Source organism: Delphinus delphis, chromosome 2 (genome assembly GCF_949987515.2).
Source record: "Delphinus delphis chromosome 2, mDelDel1.2, whole genome shotgun sequence".
In the NCBI taxonomy this organism is placed as follows: Eukaryota; Metazoa; Chordata; class Mammalia; order Artiodactyla; family Delphinidae; genus Delphinus; species Delphinus delphis.
The window spans coordinates 67,397,109-67,414,914 of record NC_082684.1 but is presented as its reverse complement, the minus strand read 5'-3'; the positions used below and the strand labels follow the sequence as shown (position 1 = coordinate 67,414,914).

General features: G+C 35.5%; 1 protein-coding gene and 1 pseudogene across 3 annotated transcripts in view; one reads left to right on the top strand and one right to left on the bottom strand.

Annotated features, from left to right (window-relative positions):
* HECTD1 (HECT domain E3 ubiquitin protein ligase 1) overlaps positions 1-17,806 on the bottom strand; it is an 89,997-nt gene that overhangs the window by 46,310 nt on the left and 25,881 nt on the right. For all 3 annotated transcript variants that reach the window (XM_060004707.1, XM_060004708.1, XM_060004709.1), the window contains exons 4-10: positions 15,684-15,911; positions 14,395-14,676; positions 14,027-14,297; positions 13,205-13,281; positions 13,021-13,119; positions 9,431-9,545; positions 8,662-8,836 (exon numbers count right to left, since the gene is read on the bottom strand). In XM_060004707.1, coding sequence (XP_059860690.1) covers positions 8,662-8,836; positions 9,431-9,545; positions 13,021-13,119; positions 13,205-13,281; positions 14,027-14,297; positions 14,395-14,676; positions 15,684-15,911 — 1,247 coding nt within the window. The remainder of the gene's footprint in view (positions 1-8,661; positions 8,837-9,430; positions 9,546-13,020; positions 13,120-13,204; positions 13,282-14,026; positions 14,298-14,394; positions 14,677-15,683; positions 15,912-17,806) is intronic.
* Positions 16,050-16,419, top strand: LOC132421164 (translation machinery-associated protein 7-like; annotated as a pseudogene).

Sequence of the window (17,806 nt, the reverse complement as noted above, 5' to 3'; positions counted from 1 at the left end):
AATACTCTGCTAAAATATACACTTAATAAAAGAATACAATTAATAAGAACCTACTGAATAGCACAGGGAATTCTATTCAATACTCTGTAATGACCTATATGTGAACAGAATAAAAAAAAATGGATATATGTGTATCTACAACTGACTCACTTTGCTGTACAGCAGAAACTAACACAACATTGTAAATCAACTATACTCCAATAAAAAAAATTTTTTTTAAAGAATACCAAAAACTAAGACAATACTAGCACTAGGTTTATGTTCACTTTTTGAGGGAATTTCATTTTTCTACTATTAATATATTGAGCTCATTAAAAACAATTATTTTTGTAATTTTCTTACATGTGCTATTTTATATTAACCAGCATGACTGTTAACATGCCATGATAATTTTAGAAAATCAAAAGTAACACAATTACTAATAAATGGCATCTATAACCCCAAATATAAAACTCTTAACTTAAAACACCTGATGGTTTATATGGAACTCATATTTCAAATTAAGGATTTTTGTCAAATTTAAAACATGTTCATTATAATATTCTCATATAAATGAGATCCTAGTAATCCCATGCCCTTAAATATTCCCATTGTTAACAACTTGGCATGACTCCTTTCCCTTTTATTATCCACTGCTTTACTTAGAACACAGAAGATACTCAATGTCACACAAACTAACCTCAATTTTATAAGCGATTTGTTCTTTTAAAATAAAATACACAAATATCCACACACATTTAAATTATAATATACTGGTCTATTACATAAAAGTCAATAATGCTTTTAACACATGTTTTCTGAGCATCTAACAATAGTCTGTGTGCCAAGCTGTAGATATCATTGCCCTTGAGGTGAGTTCTCCACAGGAAGGATGGAGAGGCAAAAATCACTATCGAAATCCAAGAGAGGTATCTGACAGCTGTATTCCTACAGAATGTGGTCTTGATGTATTTCATAACTCTCTCTAGGTGAATTTCATGTATTCTTTAATTTTAAAACATGTTTTATTACAAATTCAAGTACATTAGAGAAATAGTAGGCAGATGGAGGGCAAACTGCCCTAACAGGATTAGTTCCTTCCAGTGTTCGTTAACGGCAATTTATATTTGGTTGCAAAATCAGTATTTATGTATAATAACAATTTTATATCATGATTTACTTGAATTAAAATAGCATAAGAATGTTTCTATGTTGTCTACCTACCTATCTGGCTACATGTCACTACCATGCTGAGTCATAATAAGCCAGGAACACCTGTATATATTTTAAAAACTTTACACCTCATTTAATCCATCCACCAAACCCACTATTAAGTAGGTTTTATTAGCTCAGTTTTACAGATGAAAAAACATGAGACAAAAAAAGATAATTCTACTAAGGTCACAGGGCTAATAAATTAAAGCCTCAACTCAAACTCATCTCTTAACCAGTACACTATGCATAATATTCATAACATAAAATTTTCCTGCTTATCACTATTATATAAATCATAAGCATTCAGCTTACTGGCTTTTCTATTATAAATAGCATTCTTTTTGGTGAACAGTTTTATTTCTTCAGTAGAGGGATTCTTGGATCCAAGAGTCTAAATATTTTCGTACGTACTGAATGTGCATCAATACTGAATCTATACTCAGCAAACTGATTTTTTTAAAAATCTGTTAAGTGACAACATGGATGGACCTCAAGGGCATTATGCTAAGTGGATAAGCCAGAGAAAGACAAATACTGCCTTATATCACTTAAATGAGAATCTAAAAAAAAAGAAAGTCAAACTTATAGAAACAGTAGAAAAGTGGCTGCCAGTGGCTGGGGATGGGGGAATTAAGGAGAGGTTGGTAAAAGGGTACAAACTTTCAGCTATAAAATGAATAAGGTTTGAGCATTTAATATAAAAAATGGTGACTATAGTTGATAAAACTGTATTGTATAATTAAAATTTGCTAAGACTAAATGCTCTCTCTCAAACACACATGTATACACATACACAAAGATAAATACGTGAAGTGATGGATATGCTGATTAAATGAGGGGAATCCTTTCACAATGTATACACATATCAAATCACTAAGATGTACATTTTAAAAATCTTACAATTTTATATGTCAATTATGCCTCAATAAAGCTAGGGGACAAAAGGACTGTTAATAGCTTAAATTATCAGTAGATATGGATGTACTAATCCATTACGATTTTGTTATTTTTGTAAAAAAAAAAAAGGTTCTTAAATGTCTAATGGGTGAAAAGGACATGAAATTTTACTTTTAAATGTTTTGTTTTTTACTAGTAAGGGGATACATTTTTCCCTGTTGTCTTCTTTTTCATCTTGAGCACTGTACCATAATGTCATTGGCTAATTTATTTAAATTGGCATTTATACTTTGACCAAAAACTTGTATGTGTTCTCTGCATAATAAAGGTAGTATGCCTTGGTCATACTTGCTAACAAATACTAATTTGTTGGAAGATTTATCTGGATTACAAGTTTATATTTCTGTCACTTTCATGGTTACGGCTAATACTGTTGCTGATACGCAGTTTTGTTTTTTTACATAGAATAAATTTTAAATGACAGATAGGACTAACACAAACAAGTTTTAAAAGTCATTCTTCCTACCAAGTTCTGATAAACATTTGAGAATATTTTCTTTTTGTTTTCCTAAGGTTTTATTTTTTCATTTATTTTAAATAAATTTAGAATTTATTTAAATACACAGTGTAAAGGACTAAGCTGATTTTTAATCAAACCACAAAGCAAATATTCTAATACCATTTAATATATTATGTTAATATATTATAAAATATTAATACATTATATAATTTACCACTATAATACAATTTCTTTTTTTTTTTTTTGCGTTACGCGGGCCTCTCACTGCTGCGGCCCCTCCCGTTGTGGAGCACAGGCTCCGGACGCACAGGCCCAGCTGCCATGGCCCACAGGACCAGCCGCTCCGTGGCATGTGGGATCCTCCCGGACCAGGGCATGAACCCTCGTCCCCTGCATCGGCAGGCGGACTCCCAACCACTGCGCCACCAGGCAAGCCCTACATTCAATTTCTAAACACGATTGTTTGGAGGGCTAGTCTACTCCAATGATTTATAAACTCTTGGGCTAGTTATCATAAAGATTTAATTACTGAAAGTTTACACTAGCTACTATTCAGATTTTTCTTTAATAATCTCACCTATTTATTCTTCCAGAAGAACTTTAAGATCTGTCAAGTTCTAAAGCAAATTCTATAGTTATTTTCTTTCAAACTGCATTCTATAAATTAACTTTGGAAGAATTTATATCTTTAGATTATTTAATATTCTCATCCTAGAAAAATTTCCCCTTTTATCCAACCATGTCTACTTTCCTCTCAATCAAATTGTGATTTAAAAAATAAATAAACAAATGTATCCTCAAGGATTTCTGCTGCTGAAAAGTTTACTCAATCTTTGTCCCATTATTAACACTAACTCCAAAGATGTATATTTACCACACCTCTTCAAAATTCTAAGTAGCCTTTCTTCAAAAGCAAAATGTGAAGTCCTCAGTCTAATATTACAGATACATATATCAAATCATTACGTTATACACTTTAATACAAAGTTACACGTCAATTATATCTCAATAGAACTGGGAAGAAATATCTCACAGAGAAGATAATCAGGTTTTTACAAAATGCTCCACCAGTGAAACTGCTATCCTCTGTTCTGAAGGCTTCATTCATCTGTTGTCTGCCTTTTATTTCCTGAACAGACAATGCACACAGGCCAATAAGGATAGATAATAGCTAAAGTTGATATATTCCTTATATACAGATCCTCCTTTAACTGCCTGATTAGAGTATACACGCTTACTCTTCTGATCAAATTTTAAACTGAAATGGTAAAAAATTGGGTTGTAACCTATTCCAGATTGTTTTTAATAATGACAAGTATGTATTTTTTTAATGAATCATCTTGGGAGATGGGGGAATGAATGAAATATGTGAGGGAGACTAAGAGGTACAAAACTTCCAGTTACAAAATAAATGAGTCACAGGGGTGAAATGTACAGAATGGGGAATATAGTCAATAATAGTGTAAACATTTTGTATGGTGACAAATGGTAACTAGAATTATCATGGTTATCATTTTGTGATGTACAGAAATACTGAATTACTATGTTGTGCACCTTGAACTAACATAGTGCCGTAAGTGAATTATACTTCGAAAAAAAAAAGGAAGAATGGAGGGAGGGAGGGACGGAAGGAAGGAAAGGAGGAAGGAAGGGAGAAAGGAAGGGAGGGAAGAAAGAAAAGAAAAAAATGAATGATTTGGAAGTGGAAATGGATGAACTGCAAGAAAGAATCTTTCCAAACAAAAAAAATATTACCAGATAAAAATCAAATTAAGAAGAATCATACAATATGATACGATTTATATAAATCTTTAACTTGTAAAATACTATGCATCATTTACAGATAAATTTATATATTTGCTATATATTCTTGTAATATATTACAAAGATAAAGGAAGCAAGGGAAAATATTAACATATTAATAACATAAAATATTAACCCCCCAAAACCCAATTGTCAAGAAAAAAATTTATGAGAAAATTGGGAACAATGAATGCTGATTTGATGTTTGATAATATTTAAGAACTATTATAATTATTTTAGGTGTAATAACGGTATTGCAATTATGTTAAAAAACAAAACAGAATCCCTTTATTTTAAAGAATCCCTTTTTAATGATGAAAAATTATTTTTTTATTGAAGTACAGTTTATTTACATATAGTATTCTAGTAGTTTCAGGTATACAACATAGTGATTCAATATTTTTATAGATTATACTTCATTTAAAGTTACTATAAAATATTGGCTAGGGCTTCCCTGGTGGCACAGTGGTTGAGAGTCTGCCTGCCGATGCAGGGGACATAGGTTCGTGCCCCGGTCCGGTAGGATCCCACATGCCACGGAGCGGCTGGGCCCGTGAGCCATGGCCTCTGAGCCTGCGCGTCCGGAGCCTGTGCTCCGCAACAGGAGAGGCCACAACAGTGAGAGAGGCCTGAGTAACGCAAAAAAACACAAACAAAAACAAAAACAACAAAAATATTGGCTATATTGCCTGTGCTAAACAAAAGAACACTTATTTTTTATGGATGCATATAGAAAAATTATGGATAAAACTATTTGAGTCTTGGATTTCCTCAAAATAGTACAGTTGGGGAGGTATAAATGAAATAAGACTGGGATATTTGTTAAAACTTATTGAAGCTATGTGATAGGGTTCATTATATGATTATCTCGACGCTTTAATACATTTTAACTTATCTATGATAAAACATTTTTTTAATAAACTATCTTTTTACAAATACCTCTAAAATATTAGGCACTATGCTAAATACCACACACACTTAATTTTAATTTTCACACCTAAAGAGAATTAAGTATAATTATCCCATCCTAGAGATGAATTAAGATCAAGAGGTTAACTATCTTGTCCATGGCTATCTGTCTACAAAGTGGGAACACTGACTTTTGGACTGACTTTGAGCTGACTCCAGAGTCTGAGCTCTGAACTAAGATATAAGATATATGCTATCTTATTCACCAATTAAATTTGTCAGCTATTATCTGGAAAAATTTAGCATCAAATATGCTATAACTAAAATTGTGTTTAGACAATCTTCAAATATTTAAAAGAATGATAAAAAAATAACTATCCATTAAGGGAACTCTGTTATATGGTGACATACTTTATAATTTCCTGATGGCCTTATAATGAAGCAATTCTAACTCCAAATATAACTTAAGGTTTTTTAATTCGCATGACACCTAGTCCTCTAAAATTTTCAGGCCGAATTATCTGTTCAAAATTGAACTTGCTCATTTCTAAAAATGAATCAAATCTTTTGTTAAACAAACAAACAAAAAGTGGCCCCACTAACACCTACCCTTCTGTAGCTATTTGGGGAAGAATAAAAACCAAGTTCCTAGGTGTTCACAGTGAATTGACTGGCACTTTCATCCTATTTAAAGTAAACTACTTTCACTTTAATGTCAACTCATAATACTGGTATTTAAGGCACTTGAATCCTACAAAACTCCATGTTCTAAAGACCTCCTGAACTTAAAATCAAATTCTCAATCACTCAGCCAAAATTTTGGCAGTCATTCTTTACCCCTTCCTTTCCTTCATCCCTCCAATCTAATTGGTGGTCATCAACCCTTATACAGGGTTGGCCAAAAAGTACGTTCGGGTTTTTCCATAGCATCTTGTGGAAAAACCCAAAAGAACTTTTTGGCCAACCCAATACAACCCATCTCCCAACCTCTTCAATCTGTTTCCACCAATCCAGTCTTCCAGCAACTGTCTAAAGTTCACATCGATAATTAACCCGTAAGTAGTCTGTTTTCATTCTTGCCCTCCTCCAGTACTTTGCTCCACCAGACTGCCAAAGTGATCTTTATAAATCACAAATCTGACTGTGACCAATTTCCTCACAAGTCTTCAATGATCCTTTTTGAACTGCGGGGTCAAGTCCATACTCACTATCTAGACCAGAAAGGCCTTCACAGGTCATAAAAAGCTCTTGTCTACCTTTTTGACAGTATTCCCTGAGCTATACAAACATATCCCATATCCCACTGATACCAAAATACTTGCAGCTGCAAACAAAACGCACTCATTCAATCATTCAGTGTATCTACTGAAGATCTACCAAATATCAAGCCCTATCTATACCTCCTTGTCTTTGTAGGTATAAGGCAGGACATAAGGCCATCTCTCATGGAGCTTTAGAGGGGAGATAGACAATAAAACAAACAAAAACTCAAAGAAGAGCAAGATTTCAGGCAGTGTAAAGTCTGTGAAGACAGTAAAACATCATGATTGATATGAAAAGTATCCTAGGGGTAAATTTAAATTTAATGTAAATTTAAATTTAATAAATTTAAATGTCAATGGACATAAGCATTTGAAGTGAGACCTGAATGATATGAAGTAACCAACCATTCAAAAGTCCTGGGAATAGAAAGCTTCCAACAAAGTGAAGTAAGTGCAAAAACCCCATGGTAAGAATGTACATAGAATGTTCCAAAAACAGAAAGAAGGCTAGCATACTGTAAGTGTAATGGGCTAGGTGTTATATAGTACTAAATGAGGTCAGAGACCTGGGTGGGACTTATACAAGACCTTCCAAGTCTGAGTGTTAAGCAGTTAGGTTTGGGGTTTCCCTGGTGGCGCAGTGGTTGAGAGTCCGCCTGCTGATGCAGGGGACACGGGTTCGTGCCCCGATCCAGGAGAATCCCACATGCCGTGGAGCGGCTGGGCCCGTGAGCCATGGCCGCTGAGCCAGCGCGTCCAGAGCCTGTGCTCCGCAACGGGAGAGGCCACAACAGTGAGAGGCCCGCGTACCGCAAAAAAGTAAAAGAAGTTAGATTTTAGTTAAGGCCAATTAGAAACTACCGGAGGGTTTAAGTCAGAAGATGATGTGATATAATTATGATTTAAAAACTAATTCAGGGGACTTCCCTAGTGGCAAGGTGCTTAAGAATCTACCTGCTGATGCAGGGGACACAGGCTCAAGCCCTGGTCCGGGAAGATCCCACATGCCGCGGAGCAATTAAGCCCATGCCACAACTACTGAGCCTGCGCTCTAGAGCCCACGAGCCACAACTACTGAGCCTGCATGCCACAACTACTGAAGCCCCCGCACCTAGAGCCCGTGCTCCGCAACAAAGGAAGCCACCACAATGAGAAGCCCACGCACCACAACGAACAGTAGCCCCCACTTGCCGCAACTAGAGAAAGCCTGCGTGCAGCAACAAAGACCCAACGCAGCCAAAAATAAATAAATAAATAAATTTATTTTTAAAAAAAAAAACTAATTCAGCATAACATGTAGGAACAGACTGTAGAGGGACACGATAGAAGACGAGGAGGAAGGCTACTTTAGAGGCAACTATAGTAGCCAAACTACAGACTATTGCAACTTGAACCAGAGTATTAGCAACAGATGGATAGAAATGGCAGACTTCGGACACACTATAGAGGGAGAGCCACCAGGACCTGCACCAGGATGAATTGACTCATACCTCCATGCCATTGCACACACTGTTGCACAATGATCCTTCTAAATTCATCTGCCTAGAAAACTTCCAAGTATCCTTTAAACCCCAATTTAAATCTCATTTCTCCAAAAAATCTCCAATTTGCCCAGCCAATTAGTTGTTAAACCACCTATATCCCTAGGGAATATATGTCTAATCTGCTACTTGCCACTCTGTATTGTTACTCATTTCTTCCTCACCAGCTTGCAAGGGCACATAAACAGGGCCAAGTCTTAATTCTTTGGGAACTCCTCCAGTGGACAGTTTACACTGACTCTATCAAAAAGGCCTCCATAAAGCTCAATAAATGTTTGTTGTACTTATAAAAATTTCTCTAGAATTGATATTCAGAGAGCTACAAAAACTGTTAGTCTAGTTTTCTTAATTTTCTAAACTTCTCTTAAGTCAGATCATCAGAAGGAAAGATTTATCTCTCCAATCTAATTTTTATTCTTACCATACCTTTTCAATATTAAAATAAACCTCACACATCCTTCTGGAAAAGTGAGATAAATAAAGGTATATAATTAGCATATTTTAACTAGTAAATACAAATAGTACGGATAACTACCTTATAGAAGGCAGCATAGTCTGCTGAAATGTTTGTGCAAATACTGGCAGTAACCTTTTCAAGTATATGGGTGCCATTTCTGGATCTCCTTTCGGCTCATTACATTCTTCTTCATCTTTGTTTGTATCTTTCTTTTTCTTATCATCTCCTTTATTAACTGGACACATCCAATCACCTACAGACAAATATTGTTCAATAAAATACTTGGCTGGAAAATTTTTCTTTCAATGAAAAAACATTGAAATGTACTATAAAATCAACTATAATTACCCTAATTAAGAACAGTCAAACAAATTAGGATGTTGTATCTATCAACGGCGTTTGTAAAACTACTAAAGAACATTAGTACTTCCAAGAAGCTGAATCACAACTTAAGGAGATAATTTTGGATACTTCACTTGATTCCATAAAATATTTCACAGAGACTCTGCATTCATCTACTCTGTGAAAACTTAAAAATTTGGTCAAACTACTTTGTCTATGCAATAACCAACTATTCTTTATGACATTCACACCCCCTTAAACTTGTGATTTGGCCTTTTTGGAATCATGCAGCCACAGTCTCAAAGAACACAGAATAGTACACTGTTAAATGTTTATCAAATATAAGATTGTGTGTGTGTATGTGTGTGTGTGTGTATGTAATTATTTGACTTCACAGAAATGATTTCTTTATATAATGTTAACATGTCTACAGAAAGCTACTTCTATGGAAGTGAAGCTGAAAAGTAATAGCAGATGGCTTAAAAGGAAAGCTATTACCACTCACCTGGAGACTGAAGAATAGCTACTACTTCACTATGGCCCCTTTCCCGAGCTTTATCTAATGGAGTTTTCCCATCTTCATCTCTCAGATCGGGATTTGCACCATGCCGTAAGAGAGTCTAGAAAAGAAAAGCATGTAATGTGGATATAATAATTAACACCTTATTTCTTCAATATCCAATTCTGCAACCTTTAGATTGCACTGACATACTTCAGACTGCAGACTTACGGAATTAATCAAGCAGGTACCAATTCAAATCTCTGCCTTTGCATACAACACCTTAAAAGTGGTTTATTTATATCTTGAAAAAATTATAGATTAATGTCACTTGGTTATTTATTAACATCTCAAATGAAGTACGTTCACATTTGAACCTGTCAACTGCTCCAGTCAATTTCCTTACTTTAACAGAGGTACTAATATTCAGTTTGTGGTGTGGTAATCATCTTCATCATTTCGTGTATACTGCCAATTACCAAGTTAAATTGATTCTTCTAGAATGAACTACCAAATTTAGGTCTTAAATACCAATTCTCACTGTTCACCTTTTTTTTTTTTTGGCCACACTGTGTGGCACGTGGGATCTTAGTTCCCCAACCAGGGATCAAACCTGTGCTCCCTGCAATGGAAGCCTGGAATCTTAACCACTGGACTGCCAGGGAAGTTCACCAATTTTTAATGGACACTGGACTCTCTCCCCAGCAGACTGTAAGCTCTTTTGAACAGAGAACACATCTCATATTTCTCCTATCAGCCTCAGAGCTGCAGCTTTTTGAATTTCGTTATAACACAATATATCTGACAAATAAGTGAGTACATACATTCATCAGAAAAGTATGCAGTACTGGCTAAAAATTCCAAACTGCTGGAGTTTGAATCAGAATAACTCAGTATTTCATCAAATCTAGGATGCCACAGATACTTATAATCTGATATAATCTGACAGAGATTATAATTAAGTACTACTAAGAAAGAAAAAACAATGCCAATTAATTTTGCAACAATGCTTTCCTATTGCTTGGATTTTTTTTAACTTACTGAAAGAACTTTTATAAACTTAGATTTTTTTTCATGTATTACTTGGACAAACATAAATTTAAAAAATAAATGAAATATAATAAGATATTTCTGTAACTTCACATTCTGAGCACAATTGTTCATAATTTCTTTTTGATCCGAAGTCACCAATATTTGTGTTTCTACACACAATGCTGTCATCTGTGCCATAAAGAGTTTAGTGACACAGCACTACTGAGCGTGCTCTTCTATCAGAAAGGATTTTTCACTCAAGTTACTAAAATCCATTTCACAATTTGTATTGAATTGACAGGTAATAATAACTATGCTGCAATTTCTATCTGGCCAATAGCAATTATAAGACTTTCCTAGTTAAAAGATGTTAAAATGTGTATGGCGGGGTGGGTAATATCTTAGAATCAATTAAAAAACAGGAGAACCTGTGAAGAATGATAAAACATGTTAAATGCTTAAGACCCTGGCTGGCACAAAATAAGTGCTTAGTGAGCACTATTATATCATTATTAGTAATGGCAGCTATAGCTCATTGCAGGCTGACGTATAATCAAGATGGGTTAAGGTTAGATCCAATTCATTTGGCTCCTTCTCCCATTCAGCTACCCAAAACTGCAAAACAGTAAGGGTTTGAAAAAAAAATTGCCTTAATAAAAATTTTTACCACCCTTAGGAACATCATTCTCTAAAAATTAACCAATTCAAACTGACAGAATTTGAGCTTGAAGAGACCACCTAGAAAGCTAAGTTGTTAACAAAAATCTTCTTACAGTGTGTAAAGACAATACTAGCAATACAGTGACAATAGTAGCAGCTACCATTTAAGCATCTACATACAATGTGCCAGCTACTATACTAAGTGCTTTTCATGTATTTTTTCCTAATTATCACAATAAGCATGCTAGCAGGGACTTTCCTGGTAGTCCAATGGTTTAGACTCTGTGCTTCCACTGCAGGGGGCACAGGTTCGTCCCCTGTGGAAACTAAGATACCAAATGCTGCGCAGCGCAGTCAACAATAAATAAATAAAATACTAGGAGTGTATATACATTTTATTAATAAAACTGTAAGTCAAACTTAAGAAACTGGTCCAAGGCCAGACAGCCTTTTTTGTTAATGAGTTGAGACTTGAATCCAGGTGTGCCTGACTTCTTAGCAAATATGAAAAATTCCTTCACAATATGAAGATTCTTGAGACCTAGATCATACATTTGGTTCAACCCTTATCATTTGACCTTTCTGGACCTCAATTTCTCCTAACTGTACAAAAAAAACTCTACAGTAACGATGTATGGAGATTCCTCAAAAAATTAAAAATAGAACTACCAGGGACTTCCCTGGTGGTCCAGTGGTTACGAATCTGCCTTCCAATGCAGGGGACGCGGGTTTGATCCCTGTTTGGGGAACTAAGATCCCACATGCCGCAGGACAACTAAGCCTGTATACCACAACTACTGAGCCCACATGCTGCAAGTACAGAGCTCATGCGTTATGGAGCCCACACTCCACAACTAGGAAGAATCTGCACCCCGTGGTGAAAGACCCTACATGCCGCAACTAAGACCCGATGCAGCCAAATAAATAAATATTAAAAAAAAAAAAAAAAAAACTACCATATGACCCAGCAATTCCACTCCTGGATATTTATCCAAAGAAAATGAAAACACTAATTGGAAAAGATATGTGTACTCCTATGTTCATTGCAGCATTATTTACTACAGCCAAGATATAAAAGCAACCTAAATGCCCAACGATAGAGGAATGGATAAAGAACATGTGGTATATATATATACACAATGAAATATTACTCAGCCATAAAAGAGAATGAAATCTTGCCATTTGCGACAACACGCATGGACCTAGAGGGTATTATGCTAAATGAAATAAGTTGAACAGAGAAAGACAAATACTGTATGATTTCATTTATATGAAGAATCTAAAAGACAAAACAAAGGAACAAACATAACAAAACGGAAATAGGAAAAAAAAAAGAACTCTCCAAAGTCCTTTGCTAATCTAAGAGTCAAAGATATCATGTTCTTCGGTAAATAAAATATTTGCTATATTGATAAACAGAAATAAGAGAAACATGTATAAAGTTATTCGTTACCAAGAGTAAGAAATCGGGAAAAAAACAAGTTTTCAGCAATAGATGACTGGCTGAATAAATCTGCAGTACATTCACACATGCCAGGTATACAGATGTACAAAAACTCTCTATATACTAATAGGGAGAAGTCTCAATGTGTATTATTAAATGAAAAATGTGTATTATTAGATGAAAAAAAGCAACGTATAAATCAGTGTATATGTTACACTTTGTATAAGGAGAAAATAAGCATACATATTTACTCTTGCTTGCATCTGTATTAAGAAACAATGAAAAGATAAACAAAAAAACCCAATCAAAAACGCTTACCTGTAGTGGGGATAGGGAAATGGAGCAAATGGAGATAGCATGAAAGCATGGCTTATCAGAATAAAAGTTTTCATTTCATTCTAATTTCAGAACCATGTAAATGTTAAATATTAAATTAATAACTTAAAAACCTGGATTTTACCTTTGCTACTTGAGGTCTTCCAAAACATGCAGCATAATGTAATGATGATGACCTCTGACCTCTATTAACATCAGCACCTCTTTCACAAAGAAATTCCACCTGTAAAATGATGGAGCATCATCAAGTTGCCTTATTAATATTGCTATCTTTGATTTAAAACATTAGCTTTTATTTATTAGCTTACCATTTCCTGAGTTCCAAAAGCAGAGGCCCAGTTTAATAGAGTCTGACCCACATCATCCATAAAATTTACTTCAAAGGCTGGAAATTTGAAGGAAAAAAATAAATCTTTTTAAAAGTCAACAAATAATAATGAACTTTTCTAAAGTGGGAACCATTTAAAGATTGTTATTAATAATCACTAAATACACAGCCAATTTTAAACATTCAGGTCGACTATAAAGTAGTAAATAATCAGCAAATGTAAATTCTACTAAGAAAAAGTATTCTAAAATTTTTATTTAAAATAAACATAAAATAAGAAACAAAAAAACAAACACAATAAAACTCAAGAGTATTAGTTTCCTCACACTGTAACTGAGGAAAAGAAACTAAACCACATCGATAATCAAAAGAAAACAAAAGTCTGATGACACAGAAGCATTTTTCACCAACTTATATTTGCTGATCACCTCATGAAGCAGTGTAAAAAAAATTGACTATATATAATGATAATTCACTTGTGTCAGTTTCCATTAATCTTGAGAAAACAACAGCCCTAAATTCAATCTCCACTTAACCTTAGAATTGGTATGAACTCCTGGCAATAGACAGGTTAATTTCATTTACTTATTCAACAAGCATTTACTCAGATCTTACCATGCACCAGGCTGATAATTTATATACATGGGGAGAGGAGAGGATATAGAATACGTTGGCCATTCTATTTTCTGGCACAACTGCTAAAAATTAAAAAAAAAAAATTAAAAATCTAGAAACTAGAAGTTGCCTATATAATTCCTTATCTCACAGTTTTCTTTTTATATTTTAAAAAATATTTTCCAACCTCCTGTGTCAATTGCATCTATGAGTGCATCGGTATCTTTACTTCGAATACAGTCTATAAGCTGCCGATGTGAGCGTTCCCCAGAACTATCCAATCTCCGTAGTCCTGGGATTCTGCCTGTGGATCCAGCACTAGACTTTGGCAAAGCCTTTCGTCCTTCAAATAATAGCACCAAGAGAAGGTCAACCAAACGCATGGTATCAAGCACACATCTTTCATCACCCTGCAATGCACTTTCAATTGAATCTGGAAGTTCTGACCTCAGGAGATCCTAAAAAGAGAATGGGAGAAAAAAAAGTTTTAGCATACTTGCACTACACCAAAATACTTCTTCTGAAAGATTAAGTAAGATTCAAAAACACTCTTACGTGCGTTACTACTGGAGAGCCTCTGCAAAGTGTTGAGAGCAGACTTACAATTGTAGACACCTGGTTACTCAATTTGGAATCTGCAGCTGTGGAAGGCGCTCCTGTGGTGCTGCGACCTGGTTTGCAAGCTGACGATGGCCCTGATACAGTACCACCAGCAGCAGCCATTCTAGACAATAGCTCCTCAGTTAATCCGTGCTTGGCTAATGGAGCTGGGTCAACACCACGACGGGTAAATCGGTCAGCTAGTGATGCAAAACATCGCAGAGCTCCATCTGAAACCTAATGATGTAAAGAATATACATATGGATAAAATTCACTTAAAAAGGACCAGTACTGTTTATTTCAATACTGAGACTATTAAGAAAGGCAATTGTAGCAAAGCATACAATCTGTCTAGGTTTGAATACTGGCTCCACATTCTGATAACTGTATAACCTAAAGATGTTACTTAACTGTTCAAGGCGTCAGTTCCCTTATCCGTAAAATGGGAATAGTAACAGTACTTATAATTCATTGTCTGAGCTCAAATGAAATGATATATGTAAAGAATCTAGAGGAACAGTAAAAGCTCAACAAATATTTACTATTATTATGTACAACTTTGCCAAGATAATCGATGGACAGCAACTGAAAATAATTAACATCTAAATGGTAAAAAGCATTAAAAGTCAAGTTTTATTTCCTAAAGATGCTAATATAACAAGTTTACACATATAAAATTTCAAATACTGTTATTTTACTTTAATGAAAACTACCCTTTTAAGCCAACAAAATTGTGCTGAGCCAACAAATTACACTGAGTATAAGTGCAGCTTTAAAAATTATATACTTCTAAAACGTTTAAATTTTAAGAATAAACACGTAACATTTTATAATTTAAAACATATCACTGCCAAAACAAAAAGAGATTATCATAGAGATCTAAGATAAAAGAAAGAGAAGATGAAAATTATCTCTAGCTCATCAAGCAAAAAATTCAAATTGCACTAAGGTTGAACCTTAAACAACACAGGTTTGAACTGCATGGGCCCACTTACATGTGGATTTTTTTCCCCACTAAATTCACACTACAGAACTACATGATCCACAGCTGGTTGAATCCACAGCTGCAGAACCCCAGATACGGATGGCCGACTGTAAAGTTATGTGCAGATTTCCAACCGTGCGGAGGGTCGGCACCCCTAACCCTCACCCTGTTCAAGAGTCCACTGGATATCGTGGTTATAACTAGTGGACGCTATAAAATCACGTTTTGAAAAGAAAGTACACAAGAGCAATGTAGTTACCTGATGATCTTCATGTTTTAATAAACTAGACAGAGATTCTACACAAATTTCTAAAGAAGAATCTTGAGGTTCCATTTTGCCACAGAGTCTTGATACCACAGCCATGGCAGAGTGCAAGGTATCTTTATGAACCAGGTGTCCACTGTCACGAATGAAGGTAAGCACACAATTCAAACCACCAGCCTCGAAGACCGCACCTGACTCACGAGTGCATATCAGTTCTAACACCTACAACAGTAAAACAAAATTCACAAAAGAATATAGTAAGTCCAATTTTAATTTTCGAGAATGACAGAAAACACAATACACCCTCCAAATTGATTAGGAGCCACACTTTAAAAAGGGCGGGGTCTGAGAAAGGGGGGGGCAGAAGCTGTGTCTGGCTGTGAAGATGGCAAGAAGTAGTCCCTGAAGCAGCCCAAGAAGGTGGCCAAGGAAGATAAGGCATTCAAGCAGAAACAGAAAGAGCTGCAGAAGAAACTCAAGGAGCTAAAAGCAAAGGCCATGGGGAAGGGCCCCCTGGCCACAGGTGGAATTAAGAAATCTGGCAAAAAACTGTTCCTTGTGCCTGAGGCAATGGTGATCCTTAATTCCATTCTCGTTTAACCATCTGGATTCCCTGCCATAACATGCTGCTACCTACAGCTAGAATGAAGTGTTGACTTGGAGCCTGTTGTACCTTTAAGAATAAACTTTTCAGGAGTTCCCCGGTGGCGCGGTGGCTAAGACTCTGCACTCCCAATGCAGGGGGCCCGGGTTCGATCCCTGGTCAGGGAACTAGATCCCACATGCATACTGCAACTAAGAGTTCGCATGCCACAACTAAGGAGCCAGTGAGCCACAACTAAGCAGCCCGCCTGCTGAAACTAAGACCTGGAGCAATCAAATAAAAATAAATAAATAAATATTAAAAAACAAGAAAAGAATAAACTTTTGTTAAAAAAAAAAAGTGAAGCAAAACAGAAGAAATTAATTTTAACATATTTTATTTAGCCCAATATATCCAAGGTGTCATTATTCCAACATGTAATCAATATAAAAATTATTGGTATTTTTATGTAATAAGTCTTCAAAATCCCATGTATATTTTATACTTATAACACACCTTAATTTGGGGTAGCCACATCTGAAGTGTTCAGTAGTCACATATAGCTACCATATTGGACAGCATAGGTTTAGGCGGTGAAACCTGCATGACAAGCTGAGAACTACAAGTAATTTAGCAAAAATTTATAAAGGTCCTAGACATTAAAAAAAAAATTCAATAAACGCCAGCTATTAATTATTCATCATCCTCACACTTACTCTATGAATATTAAGACATTAAAAATCACTTTTAATTTCTAAATTATATTGATGTTTAATGCATTCAGGTAGAACTAAAGAGTTAACAGGGTCCACAGGTCTTACAGGCATACCAGAAATTTAGACTTTATTCTTTAAGCAAGAAAAATGTTTAAGCAGGAAATAATATGATAAGATTTCCAGTTAATATCTGTGGGAAGCAGGGTACAGGGAGAGTGTAGAGGCAAATGCAAAAATTCAAGCATTAATATTCATGAAAGAATGAGGGCTTAACTAAGGCAATAACAGCAGGGACAAACAGAAGGAAATAAACCAGAAAAGCACTTGATCATTAATTACACGTGTGGAGTAGAAAAAAGGAAGTAAAAGATAAAGCATAGGTTTCTGTCTTGAGCGACTGGCTACAAGTTGATGTCACTTATCAAGAGAGGAGTTTATCTGTAATCAAAGACAATGAATTCAAACATCCAGTTGAATATATCCAACAGGCCTTTGAATATGGAGTCTAGAACTCAAGAGAGAGGTCAGTTCTAGAGATAAAGATGTGAAGGGTATATATATATATATATATATATATATTTTTTTTTTTTTTTTTTTTTTGCGGTACGTGGGCCTCTCACTGTTGTGGCGTCTCCTGTTGCAGAGCACAGGCTCCGGACGCGCAGGCCCAGCGGCCATGGCTCACGGGCCCAGCCACTCCGCGGCACATCGGATCTTCCCGGACCGGGGCACGAACCCGTGTCCCCTGCCTCGGCAGGTGGACTCTCAACCACTGTGCCACCAGGGAAGCCCATGAAGGGCATATATTTATATATGAA